The sequence below is a fragment of the Carya illinoinensis genome, chromosome 1, assembly GCF_018687715.1.
Source record: "Carya illinoinensis cultivar Pawnee chromosome 1, C.illinoinensisPawnee_v1, whole genome shotgun sequence".
Taxonomy (NCBI): domain Eukaryota; kingdom Viridiplantae; phylum Streptophyta; class Magnoliopsida; order Fagales; family Juglandaceae; genus Carya; species Carya illinoinensis.
The window spans coordinates 34197108-34211488 of record NC_056752.1 but is presented as its reverse complement, the minus strand read 5'-3'; the positions used below and the strand labels follow the sequence as shown (position 1 = coordinate 34211488).

Below are 14381 nucleotides of genomic sequence, written 5' to 3'. Positions count from 1 at the left end.
GCAAAATACTTATGTTTTTGTTTGGCTTTAGGTTATAGAAGGAGGGATAAAGTAGTCATTTTTAGCCTAAAAATAGGGATAATCTAGTCATTTTATATGTTAGGACTGCGATACAGTCCTATTAAGAGGACTGTATATATTAAGATGAAAGTAAAATAAGAACGTAGTATATAGCATTATTCTATTTACAATGAGAATATTTTTAATATTTAGAGAGTTTTGAGTAAATCATGTTCCTAATAAGAATTATGTTACTTAAATCTTCATAAATATAATTATTAATATATGCATGTATAAACTTTGCAAAGATATTAACAAAAAATCAATTTTTATTTATTAAAAGTTGTAGATAAAGTCATAAAATACAATGTAAATAATCTATTTTATTAAAACCAAATAACTTATGATCAATTTTGAACTCACTCAAATATTAAAGCCGTTCACGAGTGTAAAACTCAACGTAATAAAAAGTTTGAGCTTGATTGAGTGTACTAGTCATGCACACTATAAATAATATTAGAAAAAAAAAAAATTGGTCGGTTTTATATGTGTAGGCTCCTTTTTATGTTCTTTTGTTTTAAATTTTCTTCTTTCTCCGTCCGTTCAAAACACATCGCAATACCATCCCCAAACCTAACCTAATCGCTACCATCGACCGAGCCCAAAGCAAACTTCGCCGTCAGAGTCCAGAAGAAGTACCTTTTCTTCGTATCATAATATTCTCTGCGTTGTCTCTCTCCCTGCAAATTATCGACGGATTCCAAACGTAATTCGTTAGCCCCTGTTTGGTTGCCGAGCAAATCCTAGAAACCGCCCAAAAGAAATTGCGACCCCGTTCTCTTTTTCTTCTTTGATTTGATAAAATAATCCCGAATTATCTTGTCAATTATTCTTCTACTTATTTCTTCTAAACTTAAGGTTGAAAATCTTATTCCTTTTATCTTTCTCGAATTGTTGGGCAACCAAGCAGGTAAATTTTCAAGGTAGGTTTTCTATACCTCCTTTAAAACCCGAATTCACGTATCGGATCTGATATAGTTCTGATTTTGTGCTTTGATCCTGAGCAGTTTATTCTTTGTTGTTGGTCTAGTTTAGGATTCTGGACGGCTTTGATTCGAAGAACGGTATCAATTAGGGCTTTCGTTTGGTGATTAACTATATCAGCGTTTTTGCATTCTTGGTATTGAGGAGTCTTGGGTTTTTTGTGAGTTCCAGTAGGTTGTGAGCATTACAGTTTGATGGCCGACCGGAATTCTGTCGTTGCTAAGCCTATATGGATGAAGCAAGCCGAAGAGGCGAAGCTCAAGAGTGAGGCTGAGAAAGCCGCTGCTGCAAAAGCAGCTTTTGAAGCCACCTTCAAGGACGTAGAGAAAAATCGTGAAAAGGAATCGGCTTTATCAGACAGTGAATCGGAAGAATACGAGGATTTGGCGAACAAACCGATTGGGCCAGTGGACCCTTCAAAGTGCACAGCTGCTGGTACTGGCATAGCGGGCGGCACTGCATGTGCCCCATCTTCGTTTATGGTGGTAACGAAGGATGCGGATGGGAGGAAGGTGCCCAATGGGGGCGCGCAGATTAAGGTGAAGGTGTTGCCTGGAGTGGGTGTTGGAGGATCAGAGCAAGAAGGTATTGTGAAGGATATGAGTGATGGAACATATACAGTTACCTACGTGGTTCCGAAGAGGGGGAATTACATGGTGAATGTTGAGTGCAATGGGAAGCCCATCATGGGTAGTCCGTTCCCAGTATTTTTCAGTGCAGGTACTCAAGGTTCTGATTTTTCATATCTCTAGGTGAATAGTTATTTTGGATTCTGCATAATATGATTTTGTGGATTATTTTTAATGTTGTTGAGCAAACCAACTTTTATGATTTAAATATACATAATGCATCAGATAATGCATTGTTATTACCAGTTTATGAATTAGATGCACATATTTATTTATTTATCCTTTTAAGCGAGGAGCCGGTGGGTAAACTAACATTAGTTTGAAGGCAATAGATCCACTTATCACAGAAGACGGATTTTTCTTTTTGTGCGGAAGATAAAATTGAAATGATACTTTTCGTTTTTTTGATAGGTAAAAATGTGCTTGGGCAACGCTGATTTCATTCATTTTAATAAAGTTATTTTTACCTATAAAAAAACGAAAAGTCGCATTTCAATTTTATCTTCAGCACAAAAAGAAAACACATAGTTACATTCTAGGAACCTGAAAAAGAAGCATGAAAATCATGAACACTAGTTACATTTTAAGAAAATAATTGAAATGCTACTTAATAAATGGCTAAAATGCCAAAATGAGGAAAATCAATTGAGTCTTTAAGTTTCCAATGATGACATTACTCTATGCTTCATTAACTACATTCTTGATATGTTTCTGACGTATTTACCCAACACGTACATTATTTACTAGCACCTTCTAAGTGGCGACTTTTTTAAATGATTTGTTTTTATGCAGGTGCTAGTACTGGAGGACTACTAGGTTTGGCCCCTGCCTCCAATTTTCCAAATATGGTTAATCAAACCATGCCCAATATGCCAAATTATTCAGGATCTGTTTCAGGGGCTTTCCCAGGATTATTGGGAATGATTCCAGGTATTGTACCTGGTGCATCAGGGGGTGCTATTTTGCCTGGAATTGGTGCATCTTTGGGTGAAGTTTGTCGAGAGTACCTTAATGGTCGGTGTGCCAAAACTGACTGTAAGTTGAACCACCCACCTCACAATTTGCTAATGACTGCACTAGCTGCAACAACCACAATGGGGACTGTAAGTCAAGTTCCCATGGCACCGTCTGCAGCTGCAATGGCTGCTGCTCAAGCAATCGTTGCTGCCCAAGCCCTTCAAGCCCATGCAGCTCAGGTGCAAGCACAAGCTCAGTCAGCCAAAGAATCATCTGGTATTCTTATTTCATGTTAACTGGCTTTGCAGATTTAAATATGACTAGTTTCTTTCATCTCATGCTGCTTCTGCTTTACTCTAGTTTTGCTGTTTTTCTAACATCATCATTATTACTATTATATTGTTATTATCATTCATCATCTTCCGTCCTTTGAATATTTGTCTTCTTACCAGGTTCACCTGATAAAGCTGGGAAGGCTGATGCGCTGAAGAAGACACTTCAAGTTAGCAACCTTAGCCCACTTCTCACAGTGGAACAACTCAAACAACTTTTCAGCTTTTGCGGCACCGTTGTTGAATGTACCATCACTGATTCAAAGCATTTTGCTTATATAGAATACTCAAAACCTGAAGAAGCAACTGCAGCTTTGGCACTGAATAATATGGATGTTGGAGGTCGCCCTTTGAATGTTGAAATGGCAAAATCTCTTCCTCAAAAACCACCTCTTTTGAATTCTCCACTGGCTTCATCTTCTCTGCCTCTGATGATGCAGCAAGCTGTTGCCATGCAGCAGATGCAATTCCAGCAGGCTCTGCTTATGCAACAAACTATGACTGCACAGCAGGCAGCAAACCGAGCTGCAACAATGAAGTCTGCAACAGAGTTAGCTGCAGCCAGAGCTGCAGAAATAAGTAAGAAATTAAAACCTGATGGGCTTGGAGATGAAGAGAAGGAAGCAAACAGAAAATCCAGGTGTGTTGCATTTTCCTGATTTATTTGAGAATTATATCACTGGTTATATTTTGTATCAGTTGCCTTTGCTGTTGTCTGAATTTTAAATTGTGAAACTTATTAAGAAAAAAGAATCGTGCAACTACTCAAAGTGCTATGGCAAGTTCATGTGATGGTCATGAATTCAGTCGGCACATGAATTTTTTAAGCTTGTGATTTTCTAAACTTGGAAAACAATTGTGTTGGAATTATCACTCAAGTTTTTCAAGATGTGAAGTTTTTACCAAATATGGCTTTTTGCCCTTGTGGGTTTGAGGATTATGCTCTTTGAATGAGCAGTAGGAAAGCCTGGTTTTGTGTCTTCAGATAGCGAACATGATACTTCTGATTTGAGGTTTCCAATCTGATATTCCTCCATCTAATGGAGGAAACCATCTTTTAATAACTTCATTTGGTCAAAAATTGATCATACATAATTGATTGCACTTTAGTTGGTGTTCTTTATGGGGTTTTGTTTTAATTGGAACTAACTTTAATTTCAGGCAGATTTGTGAAAATGTTGCCTTGTATCATTTTGTATGTTCTTTGCCTATGTCAGCAAAACCATCTTTATGGTTTTGATATATATTCCATAGTGGATATTTTCACTCCAACCTGCTAGCCAGCAACAAATTTGATCTTACCACTTTTATGCTTGATCTATTATGTTTGTGGACTGGGTTAGGGTTGATAAGTCAAGTTTGGGTAGGAGAATTGGACTGATATTGTATGGATTGCTTTATATCCCAAACTGAAACTTTTTTTTTGGGGGGAGGGGGGGTATTTAAATAATTTTTTTATAATGGGTAATATGGTTGTTTAATGGTATTTTGGATGCTAATGAATGAAGTTTACTGGTCAAAAAGGGAAAAAAAAAATGAATGAAGTGAAGGATTGGGTTTGTAAATGAAATTTCTGTGTCTATGATTGAGAATATGACTTTAAGAGGTCTGTTCCAGGCTGTTGAATTGTGAGCCAGGTATGTGTAAGATCCAGGCTAAACATGGTTCTTAAATAGTAATTATTGATACTTATCTTGATAGTATTAGTGTTCCATGGATAATCTGCCTACTTCATCTGGACTTCTGTTTATTTCACGATTGTAGTAGAGTTGTTTGAACTGATTATAGCTTCAGAGGAACTAATCAAGCTAAAACTGTAATGGCTTATTTGGTTTAAATTTTTTTTCTTGTCATGTACAAAGTTTATAATTAATTGCAGTCCACACTTTATAGTTGATACTTAGGATTTTTTTTTTTAATTTTTTTTAATTTTTTTAAAAATCTCTCTAGGCAGGGCCCTGACCCACCCCTGCAAAGTAAACCCCAATCTCGTGCACTACACCCTTAGAAGTTTCCCTACACGGAACTAGTTAAATTGCTGGCTTTTTCACTAGGGGGTGTGGCCCCAAAGGATTTTTTGCACCTATAAGATGTTGAACCTTGGACCTTGAAAAGAGTGATACCACAAGACCCAGGCCTTCACCACTTGGGCCAACCCCTTGGGGGTTAGATACATAGGATTATTTATGGAGACGTATCTTTAGAGATTGTCAAAAGCTTTTGCCTTTTATTTGGTGTACAGAAAACCATAGGGTTGAGACCTTAAATCAGGTTTAGTTGTTAACTGAATTGGTTTTAGTGCTGAAAATTGAAAGGTAACAGTTAAGTTGATGAGTGTTAGCATTGAAAGGCGAACACTGAGCCAAGTCGTCAAATTCTGTTGAGCTATGGTTGAAAATGAGACTTCCAAAACTATGGACGCACGCTATCCTGAGCTTCTAAATGATGAAATTCACCTACAAGATGACGAACTCTAGTTTTAAACCTAATCAGGATGGTAAGATACTTAACTACTTATTTAAGTTACCATAGAAGGTTCTTATCTCCTCATTATAAACAGGCAGCTCAATATAGAATGATGTCAGCCTCTTTGAACAGGCAGCTCTTTTTTGGTTTCTCAGTGGGACAAGAAAAAATGACAAGTTGATCATGTGCTTTTTTTTATTTTTTTATTTTGTTGATAATACACTGATTTTTAGGATTATATTCATCACTTGCACATTTATTTCTTTGCTTCGAAGCTGTGTTTGGGTTGAAACTCAATTTGGGCAAATCATATTAGCATGGATGGTAGCAGCGAACAACATTGGCCTTTTGGCATATGTTCTTAGATGTCATCTCTACCCATGAAGTATTTGGATCTCTTGTTGGGAGCACCATTTAATGCAAAGTCCATTTGGGGTGGCATAATAGAAAAGACAGAATGTTACTTAGCTGGGTGGAAGTGTCTACTTATCCATAGGTGGGGGAGGCTTACTCTGATCAAGGATGCCCATCCTAACCTTCCTACTTATTTTTTATATCTATTTTCTACCCTTGTTGGTGTAGTGCAACGGCCTGAGAAACTTGAAAGGGATTTCGTGTGGGTAGGAGTTGACAATGAATCCAAATTCCAGATTTGTTCACCAATTTCATTAGGTGGTCTGGGAATTAAGAATATGTTTATATTTAACAAAGTCTTTTTGGGTAAATGGTTATGGTGATATGGTATGGAGTGATAGGTTTTATTGCAGACAGTGGTGGGATTAAAATATGGTAGCATTGGGGGTAGGTGGTGTTCAAGTGAGGTCGGTAAAGTCTTATGGGGTCGGTGGTGTGGAAGAACATAAGGAGAAGTGGGGGGGATTTGCCTCGATTTCATTAGATATATGGTGGGTGACAGGCATGAAGATAGATTTTGGTATGATGTGTGGTGCCGGAACCAACCCTCAAATAGTAGACATAATTCAATGCGCACGAGGAGTGTATTGTGTTTGCATAAATTTGCATAGATTGTTAAAATGATACACAACACGATAGTTCTCTTAGCCAGATGGATGCAATGCTTTACTCTAGTATGATTGCTCAGTTGGACCTATTCACCCCCTGTTGGTCTAGTTCCATTAGATTCACAAATTTTTCACTAATAGAAGAATACAAATAGAAAAAACTTTCTTGACATCAGACTTTGATTACTTGGATCAACTTCTATGACTAGAACACATCACCATCTTCGAAGATAAGTATGATATGATTATATATTTTTACATGCATTTTGATCTGAAAAGACGTTGAACTAATTACACTCCAATTTTCAGATCACCATCAATCTCTCGTGCGAAGTCAAGGTCTAAGTCAAGGTCACCAGTCAATTTTCAACGAAGGCGCAGGTCTCGTTCTTACTCACCTCCATCCCGCCACCCAAGGGATCATAGATCCAGATCGCCAGTGCGATCTCGCCATCATTCCAGCTATGAAAATGAACGGCGGTCCCATAGAGACATTCGGGATGGTGGTGACAGAACTAGAACGCGAGATTTAGGAAGATCACATCGGGATTCAGAAAGATCAGATCGTCATTCATCTTCTCTAAGGAGAAACAGGAGGAGTGTGAGCCCTCTAACGAGAAAATCATACCGAGCTGACTCGGTCTCACCAAAACGTTATCAAGAAAGTTCACTGCATAGAGCAAGGAAATCATCTCGTGCTCGTTCAAGATCCCCAACTCATCACAGAGGAGGTAGGTCATCTCCAAGAATTGACGATGAAAACAAATCAAGACACAGAAAACGCTCTAGGTCAAAATCGGTTGAAGGCAAGCATCAGTCTGATGACAAAATAGATGAGTCCCGAGATGAAAAATCGAAGTATAATGACCGAAGGCGGTCCAGGTCAGTATCTCCTGAAGGCAAGCATCATAGAAGCAGCAGGTCATCTCCAACTCCAAGAATTTTGGGGGAAAATAAATTCAGACATAGAGGGAGGTCCAGGTCAAAGTCTTTAGAAGGTAAGCCCCACTCCAACGAGAAATCCAACGAATCCAGGGATAAACCAAAACATAGTGATAGAAGGCGGTCTAGATCAAAGTCTCTGGAACGCAAGCACTACACTGACGGGAAAGCAGATGAAATAAAGGAAGAAAAATCTAGACATCGTGATAGAAGGCGGTCTAGATCAAGATCTGTGGAAGGAAAGCGGCACTCCAAGGAGAAAGCAGATGAAAGCAGGGACAGAAAATCAAAGCATCGTGATAGAAGACGGTCAAGGTCAGTCTCTGTGGAGGCTAGGCATCATAGAGGAGGTAGGTCATCTCCAAAAGATTTAGATGGTAGAAAACTAAAACACAGAAGGCATTCTAGGTCAAATTCTTCTGAAAGGAAGCATCACTCCTATGATAGAACAGATGAGAGGAGAGCTGAAAAGTCAAAGCAGCGTGAGAGATCACGGTCCAGATCAATATCAGCAGAACACAAGCATAATAGAGGTGGTAGTTCGTCCCCAATAAGCTTGGAGGAAAATAAAACAAAAGACACAAGGCAATCTACGCCAGAATCTGGAGAAGGGAACCTTCATTCACATGATGGAAGGGACGAAAACAGTGATGAAAATTTGAAGCATCATGAACATGCAGAAAAGGAACCAGATACCATTTTGAAGGACTTGACGAGCATGAATGATAATGGTCTGTTAATTTCAGCACGCGAGAATCGTAACTTGAAGGAAGCAATGAAAACTAGGGCAATGGAAGGTGACCAGTATCTGGAAAACACTCATTTGACAAATGTTAACAGTGAAGATGGTTCATTTTTTCGAGGTTGTAAAATCCCCTTGGTTGCTGAGGAGCTACTGGAAAATGGAGCATCTGATATTGAGCATCCAGAGCTAGGTACAGCTAGCAATTGCAATAAACATGAAGAAACGTTTATTTTTCGGTGTATGATAACTAAAATTAGCTTAAATCTGTTTCTTGTTTACAGGAATGGGAGATCAAAATAATTGTGAGAAGTCAATTCATGTTGAAAATATTGACAAAACTTGCTTAAGCCAGGATCACGTTGGAGATGAATCAGAGTTCATGATTGGAGGCAGGTCTTCAGTTTCCCAGATGCGGAAGGCTCAACAGAGAAGCTCCATCTCACCTGAGGAAGATATGTTTTCAAGTGATGCCAATGCAGAAGATAAAAACTAATGCTAAAAGTCTAACTGGAGGATGTGGTTGCTTTTAATTTGAGACTTTTTATGCTGAGGGATGGGTGCATTTTCTCGGATAACAGCTCAGTGCTTAGTGTTTCTTTTGGTGCCTGGAATTTTCTGCTGGCTGTTGGTTCTTCATAAATGCACTTTCTGTGTTTTGTTTATTGCTTGCAGGTCTTGTGGGATACTGGAATTACAGTTCTGAAGCTGGTCTTGCTGTGGTTTAAGTATTTCAAGAAGTGTCATGGTTTCATCCACAATCGGCCATGTGATGTTTGTAGCAAGCTTCTTTTACTACTTGATGTATGTTGGACTATCATTTCCATGACTGCATACTGAATTTATCAATTAAATTGTTTATGAAGGGATTATTGCCACTATGCAAATATCAGTGTTTGTCCTATATAAATTTTTCTTTTCTAGGAAATCAGAATCTGGACCCTAATGAAGTTTTACACTATATATAGGGAAGCATTTGTATTGCTATGGGGTCTTAATAAGTTGTTACATGACTTTTTATGTACTTGTCTGTTTTCCAACTCATTCCCTTGACTCAAGCTTGTCTTTTAGGTTTACATTTTATTTGGTAATCTCTGTTTGTTGACTGCCTGTTTTTTGTGAACATTAGTCTTTGATGTGGTTGACAATAGATCCACTTTCATATACATTTCATTGTGTGGTGGGACTGTAATTATTCAGAGCTCCTTTTTTTTTTTTTTTTTTTTTTTTTTTTTTTCCCTTTTTTGGCCTTTTTTCCTTTTGTGGGTTAGGATTGTATCCTGAAAAATGCAGGTATTCATGGTGATTTTTCATTGGAGCTTTCTGATATTCAATTTGGCAGGATTGATTTTCTCTGATATAAATAAAGGTATGCAATCGTCACCAATTTAGTATGTTCTATGGTGGTGAGCTTGTGTCATTAAGCTTCCATCCAAATTTTGAAAGTATTTCTGAGTGTTAATTAATATATATGGCATAAACGATCTTTATCTGATACTGTGCCAATGCTTTTTATCAATATATATTATAGACTTGGTGTCTTACTCCTTTCCCCCATCTTTCTCCTCTTTTTTTTCCTCCCACCTTTTTTTTTCTTTTTTTTTTTCTTTTTTTTTTTTTTTTTTTTTTTGTCTTCCTTCCCAAGAAATTTTCTTGGTTAGGTAAAGGTACTGTTAAGGTCCAGTGAAACCAGATGTTGCTGGGATGAATTGCTTCAAAATTCCAGTGTGTTGAGTATGATCAGATTTCCTGACTCAATTTTCACGTTACTTAAACTTATGGTGAAATGCGAGTGTTGATTTTTATCAGGTAATTTTCCATGAAACTGTTGGGTTGAGTTTCGTTCCTTTGAAAGCATAAAAAATAATTGTGGAAGCTTGTGTCTGTGCATGTGGTTATTTTATATGGATTGTAACTGTACCCTGCAGCGACTTAAACTGGGTGGACCATTGGAATTTTTCTGCTTGACCTTTTACCATACAAGTAAATCCAAATTCTATGTTCTAATGATTCTAATGAATATTTGTGCATGCATATACTTGTTGGAGCCAAAAATTTAGGATTGGTATTTTTTCTTATTGTTAAACGAAATTTTATCGAGGATGGGTATTTTTTCACGGCTTTACTATCATTTTGAATTCGTTTCTGGAATTCATTCGGGATGTGTTGGGGAGGGGGGCATGAGTGGATTTTAGCGCAAGTGTCTTCTTCAATGTCTGTTGATCTGAGTTCCTGTCATAGTAGTTTTTTCTGTCATGCGCAATCAACTCTGCATGTGGTCTTATCGATCAGAAAACCATGAGAAATAGTTTTTGGGACAAAAGGTTGATTTATAAAATATATATATATATATTTATTTCCAACTCCCTGTTCACAATTGGAACTAACTTTTGGTCGATGTAGTTGGTGCCTGAAACCAGCCCTGTGACCCTTTCTGTACCTTTTCCCCTCAATTTTGTTTTTAGGGTAAGCTATGGATATAGGATGGTTGAGAGATGCATACTTTGGGGCTCAACTCTGGAATGAGTTACGTGAAGTGGATGTGAAAAAGTTGCATCTGTCTGAGCTTCCGAGTTTTCATCTTTTCCCCTTGTTTCATTTCATTTTGATCTTATAATCAATCATACATACTTTCCATGGTATTGGGGAATTGCTACGAGAAAACAAGCATTAAGCTAAGGGGATTTAGCGTTGACTACCTGCTTTAATCTTGTTTATTTACTTTGTAGTTGATTATTCTTTTTTCCGTGCTTAATTAGGTTTATATATAGGATTGCAGGTAGTTGGTCTATTTTGTGAAATTATACGTTCTTACCATAGTTGTTTGCTTTTACGATACAATTCGTGCTTCTTCTTTTTTTTTTTTTTTTTTCCCAGAACTTGCCAAACACATCTTATAAGTGTGGATCAACTATAGAAGAGTTCCTAGTTTATCAATTTATTTTTATAGGTAAGTTCCTAGGTTATTCATGAGATGAATCTATCTGGTTAAATCCAGACCGTTGCTTTCAAGTTCAAGAGTGGGGATTTTGTCAAATTAGCACTTTAGTGTTTTGAAAATACAAATATTCATCATATTTAGCACATTGGATTTTAATTTCGAAGTTGAAAACTCTGATCTTGCGAAATTCTTATCATTTAATTTGAAAGTAACAGTTGAGAGAGCTGTTCTATCAAAGACTTACACATACCATAATTACTCGTAAGGATACGAGGATATGCTTCTTGTCTTTTCTTTCTTCCGTTTTGCCATTTGCCATTGATTTTAATTAAAAAAAAAAAAAAAAATTAAGCTGAAAGCCTTTGTTCTCAAAGAGTCGAGAATGAAACGTTGGGATGTTGTTGAAACCAAAACCCATGAGATCCAATTGTTAAAAATCAAGACCTTGAATGGGCAAGTTTGTATCTTCCTTTCGAACTTAAAAGGCCTTGTTCTCTTGTTAGGATTTATCTTTGTTTGTCTGACTATACACCTTTAGGTTGTAGGAGATCAGGAGATGTGATCGAAATTTCATTGGCAAGGGTACTTGTCTAAAACCTACGCTCTCTTCGGATAAAATAAATTAGCCAAAAATAAAGAAAAGATGGGACACCCTCATATGCCATTGATGTAGGTTGCTTGACATGCTTCAATCAGCCTTGTTTATTAAGAAAGTTTTGGAAGAAAGTGTAATAAAAGAGAGTTTATTACATGAACTCTCTTTATTTTCCCAAAAGTTTGGTTTGCAGGAAAATTTGAAGGAACGTAATTCGATTTTTCACACGATTAATACAAATCCAAGAAAATATGAACTTTCCCAAGATTGTGAATTCTGTTAAAAATTGCAAGATTGGAATTGGGCTGATATTTTTAAAAGAAAATAATTGGTCGTGGCCCCGAACACATGAAAATGCTGGGAAATGGTTAAATTTTCTTTTCTTTTCTAGTCAGTCAAACAGAATCTAAACGATTGTGGGTGGCGACTAATAATTAACTTGGATGATAAGGCATGTCAAGCAACTCTTGATGTGATAAATCCCAATGTTCTAAGTTTTTAAATGTAATAGCACTCCTAATGGTTCTTTTATTCTATCATTCAAAATATATTATTAAAATTCATTTTTTTTTAATTTATATATTGATTTTTATAATAGGTCATATATCACTTTATCTATTTTTTCTCTATATCATTTAAATATTATTTTTTTATTCATTTCAAATATTTCCTCTAATTACCATTAAATTTTTAATATCTTCATATCTTTTGATACTGAATATACAAAACTACACCGTTTAATTGTTTAAAGGATAAACCCAAAACTAAACCGCTTATTGAATATTAAACTACGTCGTTTTCCAGCCACGGCTAATTACATTACGAGCCCTACTTCTCTTCACTTTGCTTTTGTCTTTTCTTTCACCCGGTATCTTGCCTTTGCACGTAATTTACTCAAACTCTCTTCCTTGCCCCTCAAGGTAAAGGCTACTTAAACTGAACGATGTTTTTAGATATGTTGATGGTGGGAACCAGGGCTTTCGTTTAATGATATGGAAGCAACTCTTAAAGAAGTGCTAGAAGTGCTTTCGGTGATGGAATTGACGATGAACAGCTTCACTCCAAGGAAGATAGGGGGCTGAAATGAGATAGAATACTGGTAAACAAAAGCAGCGGGAAAAAACCGACCATAGGAGAGAGAAATAATTAAAAATGTTTTAGAAGTATGAACAATATTCTATACATCTAGAGAATTATTGCAATAAAATATAAAATAAAGATGAAAATACAAAACTCATAGGAAGGTACTTTTGACCCATTTTCATTATATTATACAGAAAACTGTATTTGACAAGAGGTTGTGCTCTACTTCCGACTCTCTGGAAAGGATGGATTAACAACGCTACACTGGAAGGATTGAATATGAAATTGGAGAAAAGATGGAAAGGTGGATTAATCTGTGATGTATGTAAGATCAACCCAAGCAATCAGTCAGTGATCCAACGTCTCAAACTCAAATATCTGGATAAAGTAAAATTAAAGCAAAGTTAAATCAGAAAAGTGAAGATAATCTTGGCAATTAGCATCATCAATTGGGAATATTTTTCTCGGGAAAGAGTTTTACAAATCTCTCTCTCTCTCTCTCTCTCTCTCTCTCTCTCTCTCTCTCTCATTTGGAGTGTGGAGAGTGCTGCCACATCATTTTGTGATAAGATTTTTGTGCCAATTTTTCTATGCATCATCATTTAAGTGTGAGATAATGAATATTCCATCGATTTTTTCTTATTTTCTTATTCTAAAATTAACGTCGTCTTTGTTTTCGCGTAAAGAAACACTTACAACTTATATTGTAATAATAATAAGAGCCCAACTACATACAGGCAGCTTGTGCACTCAAAATGTGTACAACTCTGACATCAGAATTATTTATTTTTCAAAAGAAAAATAACGAAAATGAAGAACAAAACTCCGGCCTCCGACATAAATCTAAATCCCTTTTCTACCTTTCCAGAAAGAATTACTCATCTACTACTCATGACTTAATTTTTTATTTTATTTCTTCTTAATCTGCCTTGTCCCTTTATTTCAACCTTTATACCCTTTTAGAAAGAATTACCATCTCTCATTCCCTTACAGAGCTCATCCTCGAGAGAAAACATGCCCAAACATTAAACTTGAGTCATCTCTTCCGATGAAAAGCCACCGTAAACGGCTCTGATGGGTGTATTCTCACACACTCACTTTCTCTCTCACTCTCTCTCTCTTGAAGATAGTTAAGGAGAGATGCACATCGCCTCCTACCGATTGAGAATTTTATTTTAGAGCAAAAGGAACCAAGGAAAGATGAAAGAGAAATTTTCAAAGGCTTCTTACATTTCTTTTTTAATCAAGGCAGTGTAAGAGAAAGAGAAAAAAAAAAAAAAAAAACCCCCCACGTGAGTGCCGTTGGGAAGTTTGGTTTTTCTTAAATCTTAGAGCAAGCTTATGCGATCTTATGCTTAAGTTTCTGGACAGTGGATGATTCATCTATTTTATTTAAGGGCATGAAAAATAGAATGGAAAAAAAGAAATTAAAGAAAAGATGAGAAAGATGAGATTTGGGAGAGGGGAGACGAAGGGGTGATCGAAAATAGATCTGGGAAGCCAATGCTTTCTTCTTCTTTGTGTTTTTTTTTTAATATAAAAAACCTGACTGCAATAGGCCACGTCTGCTTCATACGCGGATTGGTCTCCAAAATGCCTGAGTGTAGCTTTTTTCTAATAAGAAACTC

General features: G+C 36.7%; 1 protein-coding gene across 11 annotated transcripts; it reads left to right on the top strand.

Moving 5' to 3' along the window:
* Positions 1 to 555: 555 nt before the first annotated feature.
* On the top strand, positions 556 to 10862 carry LOC122315820. 11 transcript variants are annotated; one of them, XM_043132087.1, is made up of 8 exons: positions 556 to 983; positions 1216 to 1773; positions 2466 to 2906; positions 3083 to 3602; positions 6760 to 8327; positions 8419 to 8938; positions 9406 to 9503; positions 9780 to 10862. In XM_043132087.1, the coding sequence occupies exons 2-6, from the start codon at positions 1239 to 1241 to the stop codon at positions 8628 to 8630; spliced, it is 3276 nt and encodes a 1091-aa protein (XP_042988021.1). In that variant the 5' UTR covers positions 556 to 983; positions 1216 to 1238; the 3' UTR covers positions 8631 to 8938; positions 9406 to 9503; positions 9780 to 10862. The 11 variants fall into 11 exon arrangements, with proteins under 11 accessions (XP_042988021.1, XP_042988005.1, XP_042988014.1 ...); XM_043132071.1 differs by having other exon boundaries at positions 1096 to 1773; XM_043132080.1 differs by having other exon boundaries at positions 1091 to 1773.
* The last annotated feature ends 3519 nt before the right edge of the window (positions 10863 to 14381 follow it).